General features: G+C 42.9%; 1 protein-coding gene across 1 annotated transcript in view; it reads left to right on the top strand.

The window, feature by feature from the left end:
- Positions 1 to 14,761, top strand: part of OAF (out at first homolog) — a 110,068-nt gene that overhangs the window by 74,441 nt on the left and 20,866 nt on the right. Inside the window, exons 3-4 of the mRNA XM_082273890.1 lie at positions 221 to 355; positions 13,657 to 13,837. Of these exons, the coding sequence (XP_082130016.1) occupies positions 221 to 355; positions 13,657 to 13,837 (316 nt within the window). The remainder of the gene's footprint in view (positions 1 to 220; positions 356 to 13,656; positions 13,838 to 14,761) is intronic.

Here is a 14,761-nt window from a genome sequence, read left to right as displayed (position 1 = left end):
ACGACCGCGCAATTGTGCGTTAAATTCACGCAGTGCCGAATCGCAAAATACCCCCTGGTCGGAATGGGGGTAAAATCTTCCGGGGCTTAAGTGGTTAAAATAGCATATATTACTTTCAAGAACCATAGACCTGTTTTTGTAATGTGGTATTGTATTTTTTTTATTTTTTTTTGGATTGGAAAATTGGATCAAGTCTCAATACTTTTTTCCCCTTCTTCAGGATGTGAAGATTTTCCGGATCTTGATATTGGGAGAGCTGGAGAGAGGACAGAGCCAGTTTCAGGGTCTGTGTTTTATCACCCAACTACAAAGCAATGAAATTATCCCCAGCGAATCTATGGCCAAGCTGAGACAGGTAATACAACACGAAAAACTAAAAAGATAAATGTCCTTGTGATTTCATTTGACGCACCAAATTTCCTATCTCATAAGCACAGCCTACTGTATATCATTCCCAAAATGAACTAGAGCTGTACAGGAAGAGTATGGTACTTACTCTGTTCAGCTAAAACAGTCCAAACTTTTGACCTTTCTGGGCCACATTGGAAGAAGAGTAATTGTCTTGGGCCACACATAAAAAGCACTAACCATAAGGAAAGCTGATAAGCAGAAGTCTGGCAGATTACAAGGTAATGATCATTGATCTAAAACAAAAAAAGGGTGCTTCTCAAGGCTCCAGCTGGGTCCTCTCCTGTACTACACTTGCTTGAAAGGACAAAGCTTATCCCAGCTCCAATGATACAAGAGACCAAAAATGGTCCCATGCGCCACACATCACTTCAAGACCAGCCTCAGCCCGAGCTCCAACCAAGCCATGCCTCCAACACATTTCACTCCACCCCCAGAGCTTAAAGGGGTTGTAAACCCTTATTTTTTAAAAAAATAACAAACATGCCTATACTTACCAGCTCTGTGCAACCGTTCTCAGTTTCAGGTGCGAATAGGTCCGAATTTTTGCCTGAATTCGGACCTGAAACTGAGCCAAAAATACACAGGATCCTTTTCCAGTGCGGCCCGCTGCCGACCCAGAGCTGTGTAAACCAGCTTCATTGAGAGCCGGTCACACTCTCATGTCATGCGAATTGGATGCGGGGAAAACCCACATCCAATTTGCATAAGTGTGAACCCCCGCTTAATGAAGCGACCAGTGTAAAGGCGCCGTTAGAGGCATTTTGCCTTTTTTGTCCATGAAAATGTTTGCTTTTCAGGGTTGTTTTTTTAATCCAACATTAGCATTAGAGTTAAAAATGCCGAATGGTACTGATTCACTTGGGGAAGTATCTTACTAAAAAAAAAAAAAAAGTATTTTGCACTCTGCTGTTCATAAGGAAGTAGAGAATCCCATGTCTGCATACCTAAGAACAAAAGGTTAAGGTTGACCTCGAGGCAAACGGCTACATACAATTTTTTTCATGTACACTTAAGCTGCAAAGCGCCGTTCTGTGGCTGTTCAAGGCCCAACACTTAATGAACTTGATATTCATATATTATTAGATGTTGAACAACATCTGACCCTCACCTTTCACCACTGTCAGAGCACAGTTAATGTTAAACATGTATATTGAGTTTTTAGTTGTCAAAGCTATTTATGGTAAAACTATAAATACATCAAACAAGCAAAATAATCAACAGCTTCCTGACAGCCCTATAGCAGATTTACTGCTACAGGGTGGCCGCTTTGGGCAGAATTGCGTATATACATGACTCTGCACTTCCGGGTAGGGGTTAGTCACAGCAGAACCAATCAGCGGATGCTGGCGAACTGATTTCTCACTGCACCCGTTGATTGCCAAGGAGAAGGCTGGATAGAGCTCTGCATATGTAAACAATACAGAGCTCCATCCTGACAGAGGGGGGGGGGGGGAGGGGTGACTGATTTTTAGATTCAGATTTTTTTGTGATCTTTTTTATCAGAAATTCAAAAAAAATTAAATTGTTTTCAAAATTGTCGTTTTTTTTTTTTATTTACAACGCCAAAAAGAAAAAAAAAAAACCTGCAGTGGTGATCAAATCTCACCAAAAGAAAGCCATATTTGTGGGGAAAAAAATACTTTATTTTGGGTACAGCGTTGCATGACCAGGCACTTGTCAGTTAAAGTAACACAGTGCCGTATCGCAAAAAAAAAAGGCCTGGTATTGAAAGGGGGGCAAATCTACCGAAGGTCAAGTGGTTAATCAAATCCATATACTAAACGGCGTATAACCTGATCAATTAATTTTTGTTTTTTGGATCGAGTGGAAAAGTTGTGAAATCCTGGGGAAATCTGTTTTGTCCTGATAACCATTGTTACTGGAACAAAGTGGTGACAAGTCCAAAACGTTACATTTTGTTGCTAGAACAGTAATGATGGAAAAATCTTAGTGGGTACACTTGTTCCTGTGTTAACTGTCTGGAAGGATTTCCCTTCATTTAGGAGAGATTTCCTCTCACTTCCTGTTCCCTAGACAGAAATGAAAGGGGATTTTTCACTTATGGGACAGTGACTACAAACAAACCTGTCAGGTTTAACCCTATCCTACTCTATCCAAAACAGTAGACTTTTTTTTTTTATTGAACTGTACACCTAAATTGTAAATATTCAATGAACAGCTAAATTGGATTAAAATTAATCCTAATTTACGAGCAAGAATAAAAGCATAATCAACAATTAAAGCATCTAAACAGCTGTACATGTACATACATACACGTGTGTGTGTGTGTGTGTGTGTGTATACCCAAGCCTGATTCCAAAAAAGTTGGGACCCTGTACACATTGTAAATAAAAACAGAATGCAATGATGTGGAAGTTTCAAATTTCAAAATTGTATTCAGAATATAACATTGATCACATATCAAATGTTTAAACTGAGAAAATGTATAATTTTAAGGTAAAAATAGGTTGATTTTAAATTTCATGGCATCAACACATCTCAACAAAGTTGGGACAAGGCCATATTTACCACTGTGGCATTCCCTCTTCTTTTTATAACAGTCTGCAAACGTCTGGGGACTGAGGAGACAAGTTACTCAAGTTTAGGAATAGGAATGTTGCCCCAGTTGAGCAACTAATACAGGCTTCTAGTTGCTCAACTGTCTTAGGTCTTCTTTGTCGCATCTTCCTCTTTATGATGCGCCAAATGTTTTCTATGGGTGAAAGATCTGGACTGCAGGCTGGCCATTTCAGTACCCGGATCCTTCTTCTACGCAGCCATGATGTTGTAATTGATGCAGTATGTGGTCTGGCATTGTCATGTTAGAAAATGCAAGGTCTTCCCTGAAAGAGACGACGCCTGGATGGGAGCATATGTTGTTCTAGAACTTGGATATACCTTTCAGCATTGATGGTGCCTTTCCAGATGTGTAAGAAGCCCATGCCACACGCACTCATGCAACCCCATACCATCAGAGATGCAGGCTTTTGAACTGAGTGCTGAAAACAACTTGAGTTGTCCTTATCCTCTTTAGTCCGGATGACATGGCGTCCCAGTTTTCCAAAAAGCGCTTCAAATTTTGATTCGTCTGACCACAGAACAATTTTCCACTTTGCCACAGTCCATTTTAAATGAGCCTTGCCCCAGAGAAAACGCCTGCGCTTCTGGATCATGTTTAGATATGGCTTCTTTTTTGGCCTATAGAATTTTAGCTGGCAACGGCCAATGGCACAGTGGATTGTGTTCATCGACAATGTTTTCTAGAAGTATTCCTGAGCCCATGTTGTGATTTCCATTACAGTAGCATTCCTGTATGTGATGCAGTGGCGGCTAAGGGCCCGAATATCATGGGCATCCAGTATGGTTTTCTGGCCTTGACCCTTACGCAGAGAGATTGTTCCAGATTCTTCAAATCTTTGGATGATATTATGCACTGTAGATGATGATAACTTCAAACTCTTTGCAATGTTTCTCTGAGAAACTCCTTTCTGATATTGCTCCACTATTTTTTCACCGCAGCATTGAGGGAATTGTTGATCCTCTGCCCATCTTGACTTCTGAGAGACACTGCCACTCTGAGAGGCTCTTTTTATACTGCATGTTGCCAATTGACCTAATAAGTTGCAAATTGGTCCTCCAGCTGTTCCTTATATGTACATTTAACTTTTCCGGCCTCTTATTACTACCTGTCCCAACTTTTTTTGGAATGTGAAGCTCTCATGAAATCCAAAATGAGCCAATATTTGGCATGACATTTCAAAATGACTCACTACTTACAACATTTGATATGTTATCTATATTCTATTGTGAATTAAATATAAGTTTATGTGATTTGTAAATTAGTCCATTCCTTTTTTACTCACAAGTTGTACAGTGTCCCAACAATTTTGGAATTGGGGGGTGTGTGTGTGTGTATATATGTGTGTGTATATATATATATATATAAAAGGGATGGACCGATTTTATCAAGGCCGATATATCGGGGGCCGATATGCACTTTCCCCGATATATCGGTATCGGCCCCGGAACTGGCCGATATTTTTGTGAGGTCATTCTACACTCGGAGTGTATCACAGCCATACACCCACACACAGCAGCCCGGTGCCAGCCAGCCACCCACATCCACAGGCCCTGTACCAGCCAGCCACCCACATCCATAGGCCCTGTACCAGCCAGCCACCCACAGCCCCTGTACCAGCCACCCACCACAGGGTGCCAGCCACCCACAGGCCCTGTACCAGTCAGCCACAGGCACTGTACCAGCCAGCTGCCCACAGGCCCTGCACCAGCTAGCCACCCACAGACCCTGTGCCAGCCACCCACCCACCACAGGGTGCCAGCCAGCCACCCACCCACCACAGGGTGCCAGCCAGCCACCACAGGGTGCCAGCCATTAAGCATTAAACAGAAATGAACATGTTCAGTACCAGATCTGTGTCAAAAATTGTCTTTATTTTGCAAAACTTTAAATGTACAAAATATCGGCCCATAATGTCCGATACGTTATACAAAATATCGGTATTGGCCCTGAAAAAAAACATATCGGTCTATATATATATATATATATATATATATATATATAGATAGATAGATCTATACAGTATCTCACAAAAACTAGTACACCCCTCACATTTTTGTAAATATTTTATTACCGTATTTATCGGCGTTTAACACACACTTTTTCCTCCTAAAAATGGAAGAAAAGCAACCGTCCGATATAAAAAAAAAAAGGCCAGGAAGTCGGGAGGTAGAAGGGGGCGGGCCGGGCCGAGGAGAAGGAAAGTCGAGCTGTCATCGGAAGTCCCACCTCCTATGCCGACGTCTTATCATAGGCGCCGGGACTTCCGATGACAGCGATAGCTTGTCCTCCCTTCTCCTCGGCCCGGCCCGCCCCTTCTATCTCTTGGTGCTGCTTTCTGGCCTTTTTTAAAATTGATTTGGATAGTGTCACTGACGCTGGCGAGGCTGCATTGATGGACACTGCGCTGGCGAGGCTGCATTGATGGACACTGCGCTGGCGAGGCTGCATTGATGGACACTGCGCTGGCGAGGCTGCATTGATGGACACTGCGCTGGCGAGGCTGCATTGATGGACACTGCGCTGGCGATGCTGCATTGATGGCCACTTCGCGGGCGAGGCTGCATTCATGGACACTGCGCTGGCGAGGCTGCATTCATGGACACTGCGCTGGCGAGGCTGCATTCATGGACACTGAGCTGGCGAGGCTGCATTCGTGGCACTGCGCTGATGAGGCTGCATTCATGGGCACTGGTGAGACTGCATTTGATTTAAAAAAAAAAAATGTTCTGAGTTCAAAGCGGTTTATTTTAAATTTGAGCTTTTTTCCTGAAATTTTTCTCCTAAAATTTAGGTGCGTGTTATACACTGATAAATACGGTATATCTTTTCATGTGACAACATTTAAGAAATGCACTTTGCTACAATGTAAAGTAGCGAGTGTACAGCTTGTATAACGGTGTACATTTGCTGTCCCCTCAAAAATAACTCCAGACACAGCCATTAATGTCTAAACCGCTGGCAACAAAAGTGAGGGCCCATTTACCTATTTTCCCTCCCCAGTGTCATATGACCCGTTAGTGTTACAAGGTCTCAGGTATGAATGGGGAGCAGGTGTGTTAAATTTGGTGTTATCGCTCTCTCTCTTACTGGTCACTGGAAATTCAACATGGCACCTCAAAGCAAAGAACTCTTTGAGGATCTGAAAAAAAGAAATGTCGCTCTACTTAAAGATGGCCTAGGCTATAGGAAGATTGCCGAAGACCCTGAAACTGCACGGTAGCCAAGACCATACAACGGTTTAACAGGACAGGTTCCACTCAGGACAGGCCTCGTCATGGTCGACCAAAGAAGTTGAGTGCACATGCTCAGCATCATATCCAGAGGTTGTCTTTTGGAAATAGACATATAAGTGCTGCCAGCATTGTTGCAGAGGTTGAAGGGGTGTGGGGTCAGCCTGTCAGTGCCCAGACCATACGCCACACACTGCATCAAGTTGGTTTGCATGGATGTCGTCCAAGAAGGAAGCCTCATCAAAAGATGATACACAAAGCTCAAAAACTGTTTGCTGAGGACAAGCAGACTAAGGACATGGATTACTGCAACCGTGTCCTGTGGTCTTAGGAGACCAAGATAAACTCATTTGGTTCAGATGGTGTCAAACGTGTGTGGTGGCAACCAGGTGAGGAGTACAAACACAAGTGTGTCTTGCCTACAGTCAAGCATGGTGGTGGGAGTGTCATGGTCTTGGGCAGCATGAGTGCTGCCGCCACTGGGGAGCTACAGTTCATTGAGGGAACCATGAATGCCAACATGTACTGTGACATACTGAAGCAGAGCATGATCCCCCTCCCTTTGGAGACTGGGCCGCAAGGCAGTATTCCAACATATCGACCCCAAACACACCTCCAAGACGACCACTGCCTTGCTAAAGAAACTGGGGGTAAAGGTGATGGACTGGCCAAACATGTTTTCAGACCTAAACCCTATTGAGCATCTGTGGGGCATACTCAAATGGAAGGTGAAGGAGCACCAGGTCTCTTCCACCAGCTCTGTGATGTTTTCATGGAGGAGTGGAAGAGGGTTCCAGTGGCAACCTGTGAAGGTCTAATGAACTCTATGCCCAAGAGGGTTAAGGCAGTGCTGGAAAATAATGGCGGCCACACAAAATATTAACACTTTGGGCCAAATTTGGACATTTTTACTTAGAGGTGTACTCACTTTTGTTGCCAACGGTTTAGACAATAATGGCTGTGTGTTGAGTTATTTTGAGGGGAAAGCAAGTTTACACTGTTATACAAGCTGTACACTCACTAATTTACATTGTGGCAAAGTGTCATTTCTTCAGTGTTGTCCCATGAAAAGATATAATAAAATATCTACATAAATGTGAGGGGTGTTCTCACTTTTGTGAGATACTGTATATGTGTTTATACTATACTCAATCAAAGTGGGTTTAGGCCTTTTTTTTTTTTTTTTTTCCTGGATGAGATTGACGTGTCCCTGTCAGTTTCTTGGCGTTCAACCTCACATACCCCAAAAGGGTGCAGGAGTAATAAAATAAAAAACATCATGGCACATAGAAAAAGCCTGCATACAAAGGTAACCTTCTGTGGGATAGCCGTTCTCCAATTACAATCTGCATGACACCAGGGTAGTGAAAGCCATTCATTTATGTTTAGCAAAGATAAAACGGTTAATGCAGAGCTGTCTGAGAACTGCGGTGCTTCACATGGAATACACAAGAGTCCTCCAATATTGGAACATTCTTAAGCTGAATAAAGAATTACAGGCATTTCCTGTGTTGGCTAAAAGAGAAATACTTACTGTGCTATTGTTACTCAGAAATAGAGTGTTGTTCTTTAGTAAATTTCAAGTCTTAAGACAATATGTCCTAGCAATGATCTAGTTATTTAACATATAGGGGTCTACTTACTAATTTGTTCACCAGAGATTCACCCTCAATTCACACTTTTAGGAACTAGTTCTTATATTTAACATTGAACGTTTTAGAACAATAGAGTTGTCATGAAAGGCTAACGAAATCGTCATTTTGTTTTGCTACCATGTTATTATTTTATTCATTTTATGCGTTTTCTGTTGAAAACTTGTTCTATGAAACCTTTGGTTTAAAAAAGTTTTTTGTTTTCAGTTATAATAATGTTGTTTAAAATGGCCAAAGATTTATTGTGTTTTTTGTCAATGTAAGGGCTGGTTCACACTAGGCTGCATTGGAGCCCCACACAGCCGAGCTGATTTCAAAAAGTGACAGCTAGTACAGGAAACTTCTCCCCATGCTGTTTTGGGGGGGTGGTGGGGGAGAGCGGCTGCAGTGTTGGGAACATGGTAAATGTTCCACCCTAAAAATAGGTGAATCATGTAACATGTTCCTAAAGGCGAAGTTATCCTTTAAAACAGGGCTTGACAAATTTTCCTGAAATCTAGGAGCCAGCTAAAAAAGTTAGGAGCCAGTTTTTTTTTTTAAACTAACAACCAAGCTTTATTTAATAAAACGGATACTAAATTTACACATAAATACGACTAGAACCCCACTCTCCTCTAGCGCAATTGGATGAAAACAGACTGTCTGTCTCTTTCCATCCGATGCCATCTGATCCGATCCACGGGATGGATAGAAAATAGAACCACCATCCGTCTGCTTTTGGCGGACAGGATCAGATGGCGGCAGATTACTGCTCCATAGAGGAGAATGAAGGGTCCGATCAGGTCTGCCTGAAAAACTGACAGGCGGACCTGATCAGACAGCCCGTGTGAAAGGGGCCTTCGGCTGTGGCATGGCGATGAGAAAAAAAAAAAAAAAAGATTAATATATATAACATTTTTTTATAATAATAATTGGAAAAAATATATATATATTTTTTTAATAATTAAAAAAAAAAAAGAAAAAAATATTATTTAGTTTTTACATTAAAAAAAAAATTTAAATTAATAATAACCACACTCCCTGTCAAAGGTAACAAACTGGACAGGGAGATGGTAATGCATTGTGAACAAACAGTGGAAACAGTAATTACAACAGTCATTACTCCCGGTCACCACAAGAGGGCGCCAGTTCCCCATTGGAAGCCTCATCTCAAGTAGGCCGAAAAGCCGGGGCCTCAATTTTCGGACGGCCCGGAAGTCCGTGCACTCCGTGCGCGGAAGTCCATACAAAAATGACAGGACACCCTCTGCAGGGCACCCCCAGGCGCCAGGTCGCTAATTCTAGTCGCAAATGCGACCTGGCGCCCGGGTTTTGTCGAGGCCTGCTTTAAAAGACAATAGATGTGTGGTGTAAATGGCAATTGGAACACAAAGTAACATATAATATTCTAAAAATCTGAAGAAACTGTTGTTCTTGTCATCAAGAGCAACCAATAAAAACCCCTTTTGCAGTATAAAAACCTTATGGACATTTGTAGGTACCTGAGCATCAAAATCAATTCTGAAAATCACTTCAAAGCTAAAATCTGGGCTTAACAAGTGTTTAAAGTATTTGGATAGAGTGAGAGAGGGTTATAACCCCTGTCAGATTTTTTTTTTTTTTTTTTTTTGCCATCTGTGTCCCATTGGGGAGATTGTCCTTCACTTCCTATCCCTTAGCGAAAACAGGAAGTGAGTGGAAATCACTCCAAAGTGAGGGAATTCCTGGTTATCGGGGGCACTAGAACAAGTGTCCCCATTGGAAGATTTCCCCCCTAGTCCTGTTCTAGTGACACCCCAAATGCGGGATTTTATTTCACTTTCAGTGGTAATGGTAAACACAACAAATAAAGAGGCTGAATCTCCCGAACAGGGACATAGACCACAGTAAATGATTGGTGTTCTAATCTCTCTATCCAAACATTTAAAAAAAAGTTCTGCCTTTAAATATACTTTAAACAGAAGTGGCTGTGAATTCCTACTTGAATATTCGGTCTGTTTCCAACAGATCTGTGCTTAATCAACTCTTGTAGTTTGCCTTTTGTGCAATATTTTCGTTATAAAGACCTGTCGCTCCCGTTTCTCTCTCCTTGTGCAGGGTGACTGGTCTTGTACCCACCCCCTCCTGTAGTTGTCTACAGCCAGCATGTAATGGATTGGGCTTCCTGGGTCCCTCCCACAGCTCTGCTGTCTGTACAGGCCATATACAGCACAAAGATATATCTGGGTTTACAAAAGCATTTGGTGCTCAGAGTGGATTTATATCCTTTGCAGCTTTAGAAAAATGTATTTAAATTCTCTTTTTGCCTGGGTTCAACTTTAAATTGTGAAGCCCAAAGTGTGAAATTTTAAATTTAGGAAATTACCTGTTTATTAATTCTCAGCTGCTAGGTTATGTTTAAGATTTTCACAAATCTGTAGAAAAGCAGTTCAGGGATTAATACGTTTTGAGGCTTTTTGTTAATAAAATCATCATGCAATATATTGAAAAAACCTTTAAAATTGCCTTATGATTGAATTGAACTTAACGTGTCATTAAACCCACTTCATAAAAAAAAAAAACGATCAACAAATGATGTATTACATGGTGTTCAGTCATTATGAGGAGATTTATTTTCTGTATTCTGCAAAAAACCTGGTTGAATCTGCTGCTCAGTATGTCCCCCTTCTGTTCATGTACCCAATTGAGTTGGATTTTGCAGCTGTGGTGGCAACTCTGCACATGCTCAGTTTCTAGTGCTATGCTGAGCATTTCCTTCCTGTAACATCTGAGCTGCCCATGTGACTATGGAGTCACACATGTGAGTGTATACGCAGTGGTAAATGAGCGCTCACTCCCTCGCTGCTCCTCTATGCCCACCAACCAGCTAAACACAATTGAGGTGGGATATTGCTTATAGGCTAATGGTGGCTTCACCTCCCTCTTATTCTAAAACACAGGCTTGAAGGGCGTGACCCAGCCTGTGGCTGGCATAAATCTGCCCACACCATGTTCTTTCCACAAAATAATAAATATTTGATTTCAAATATATATTTGTATGCCAACTTAAAACCATTTATTGATATTATTTATTTTTTCTTTATATTCCAAAGGCTTTTTTTTAATTTTTATTCTGAACATGTGACCAGCAGCAGAGGACTAGAAGCTCCTCCTGCTTATGTTTCCCTGCAGACAGCCTGGGAAAGATCTGGATCATGTATTAGCTGTATATCAATTAGGAAAAAGGTACTTGAAAGTTATTTAATGAAAATTTTTACAGTGCCATCAGCCACATACAGAAATAGAAGGGACAATGTATATTAAACAGCGTGTGTTTAGTTTAACTTTAAAGGTTAATGCAGGGCTTGACAAATTTGCTTGAAATCTAGGAGCCAGCTAAAAAAGTTAGAAGCCAGTTCTTTTTCACGCATGCCGAATGGCCAGCTTCTGTAGGTCTGGCTGCCATGCACACGGCCCAATGGCGGCCAGTTTTTAATGAATCGGTTGATGTTGCCCAGCATTTGACCCGTGTATACTTGGTTTACTACTTCTGAGAGATATTAAAGTAACACTCCAGCCGCCATGACCTCTTCAGTGATTTTAAGTGGTCATGGTGGTAGGAGTTGGAAGCACTGCACATGCTTGGATATTTATAATTTTGTGCTGGGGGTTAGTTGCACCCCTAGCACATGTGACTTACTGCTGGCTGGTACTGCTGGTGGGTACTGCTGGCTGGTACTGCTGGTGGGTACTGCTGGCTGGTACTGCTGGCGGGTACTGCTGGCTGGTACTTCTGTGGGTACTGCTCGCTGGAAATTCTGGCTCCTGAGACTCATGACAGACAACAGAGCGTAAGGTGAGGCACTGGAGGAAGCATACAGATCCGATGCTTCCTGTATCTGCTTCCTGTATCTCTTCTCTCACAGGTGGAGTGCATTCAATATCACTCCGCCTGTGACGGGACAGAGCCGGAACTACACAGGAAGCATCAGCTCCATTCTGTTACAGCTGACAGAAACCATTCTGCCGCCAGACATCCCAAGTCTCTTAGAAGGTTCAGGAGTCTCCCGCATGCAGGCGTGGCACTTGCGGTTGTCAGGAAGCCGCCGCCTGCATGCGGTAGACTCTTGCACCTCGCAGGAGACTGCACATCACAGGAGATTTAGGATGTCTGGCGATAAGACACCTGCCGCAGGGTAACCCAGGCGCCAGGCCACTAATTCTAGTCACCAATGCGACCTGGCGCCTGGAGTTTGTCGAGCCCTGGGTTAATGAAACTTACAAAGTGTTTCCTCAGTTTTTCTATGATTCAGCAGTTCTGGTACAGAGTTCACCAGTGTTCTTCCACAATGTTTACCTAAAGACAGTGCATCAACTTTTTCTCACTTCATGCACATGTACAGTATAAGCCTTCGACTTCTATAGGGCCTGGACACTGATCTCTCTCCTGGTGCCATAGAGCTTTATTGGGTTCTACTGTACATGCATAGGAAGCAATACACACAACCACACTAAGCAGGAAAACACACCGTTCTCTAGCTATGCAGGAAACTTGTTGTTCTCTCCTCCAATGCTCAGACTTGTCCTGATACGCCCCCACTTCACAGCCATTCACTGGGAAGCTCAGGGTGCTGCTGCTTCTCCTCCTCCACAGCTGTTATTCAGCTGAGAGCAAAGGGAATGTGATCACTTTTAAGAAAAAAGGTATTTATAATGTGTTTTTTTTTTTTTTTTTTATATCTATACAAAAATGTTTTTGACTTTCATTTCAATTTTAAACTGAATGGGTTGTTTATACAAGGTGATCATTTACAATCACTTTAATGACCGGATTGATGATCTCCTCTAGTATCCAGGGATCCTTGCACTTACCAACAGTTGACTTCCGGCACAGAGTCTCCCATCACTAATAACTTATTTGCAGTTTTCACCAGTAGATAGGTCATATGATGGGAATGCTGCAGATTAGAGGAGATCAGCAGGCCTGCCACTAAATGACAGGTCCACTCTGGGGGAGTGTAGATGCTTGGGATAAGCCAAAGTGATGCCAATATCTAGTGCATGCGCAGTAGTGGCAAAAAGGTAATAGCACTGTATCACTACTATGAATGCATGGTAGAATCAAGGTGTAAATGTAGACCAAATGGCATCCAGGACAATGCCAAGCAGGAAGCACATCCAGATGAGTTTGCTATGAGACATGGACCTGTCAGTTCACACCACCTTCCTGCTGTGCTACTTCTCCTCTTACTGTCCAGACTGGGGAAGAAACCAGATCTGTAAGGCCCCTTTCACGTTCGTGCGACCTTAAAAGTCGTGCAACTTTGACTGGACTTAAAGCAATGCCCATGTAATCTTGAGATCTATGGACCTGAAGTCGCATCAAAGTTGGACCAAAGTAGTATAGGGACTACTTTGAAGTCGCTGTGACTTGAAGTGGCACATATATGAACGGTACTCATTGGAAATCATGGAGTACGACTTGTCATGCGACTTTGCAGTCCCAAGTCGCAGGACAAGTCATACAAGTGTGAAAAGGGCCTAAGTGTTACATAAAAGCAGCAGAGAAAAGTCAGGTCTTATGCCATGTCAGGCAGGACTAGGCTGTGTGGCAAAGCTGTGTAAATTAGAGGATAAAACAAATATACATGTCTATTGACAGGTAAAATGCCTCCTTTTTATATGTACTGTGTCATCTATATGTATTTAGCCCTTTGCCTGGAGTTCAGCTTTAAAATAAGTCAGTTACCATATTTTTGTCCTCGCTGGTTTACTTTGGTTCAGTGTTGCAAATCGCTCATTGGAACTGATGTTTGTTTCACAGAAAAATCCCAACACGGTCCGTCAGGCAGAGGAGATGAGAGGGACTGAGATTTTGCAGATGGAGGTAGCAGTAAACTTTACAAAAGGTATCCAGCTGAGCTCCCATCTTCACAACATCTGCTCTGAAGCCAGGGAGGCAATCTACACGCGGCAAGAAGATGTGAGAGCATGGCTAAAGAAAGGTAAGCCAGAATTGGGCATGTTGTATATAATTGATCCTCTTCTTTTCCCCAGCTTGGTTTGTTCCAAGGATTTGATCAAATAAAATGTCACCCTTGTAATTAATTTAAAGGTTCAAAACCAGCAATTTTTTCAAAACTGTACAATGGCTGTAGTACATGTGTAGTATGGTATACTTGCACCCTACAGATGCCAGAAATGGAGCCGGATACTGACATGTAACTCCATTGGGCATGCACAGGAATAACATCCTCTGTGCCCAATGGGCAAGGCAAAAAAGTGCCAGTGGCCATTTTTCGGTTGTTTGGCATTGAAAATAGCGGGGGCCATGACAGTGGAGCCCTCTTCGCAGTGATTCCGGCAGTGGGAGCCCCTCCTCATCCCCTGGTGCTGACTCCTGGATCTTTTCATTTCCTAATCGCCATTCGTATATTGCAGATTCTCCTGGTAGCTACGGTGCCTGGTTTCTGTGGGGTGGTGAGTCTGGTGGGGTCCTCTCCCTCTATACTGTGGATTGGTGCTCTGTGGCTGGCAGCCGGGATGGGCTGCCAGAGTGGTAGGGATTGTTCCTTAGCAGTGTTTTACACTTTTTTGTGGTATCCCCTGGTGACTCATGAAGTCTTTGGAGCACATCTCTCCACCTGATCCCCTCTCTGAGGCTGCATGGCCCTCCGTGTCCCATTCATCCATGAATGCACTGACTCTGGTACTTGGTGTCCCAGGTAAGACTGACTGAATGGGCTAGACTTTTGCGCTGTGACCTGGAGGGGGAGTAGCTCCCCCCTGCCTTTGCTAAGCTGGCAGACCAGCAAGTCCAGGGACTGCAGTTTATCTGTGATGTCTCTTTGGATGTGGCTCGGCTCTCTTTTTCGGCAGTGGTCTGGAAGATCCAAGAGAACTTGTTCTGACCAGTCAAGAGCGGGCTT

The sequence above is a fragment of the Pelophylax lessonae genome (assembly GCF_965119305.1).
Source record: "Pelophylax lessonae genome assembly, chromosome: 12".
In the NCBI taxonomy this organism is placed as follows: Eukaryota; Metazoa; Chordata; class Amphibia; order Anura; family Ranidae; genus Pelophylax; species Pelophylax lessonae.
This window is presented reverse-complemented; position numbering and strand designations above follow the sequence as displayed.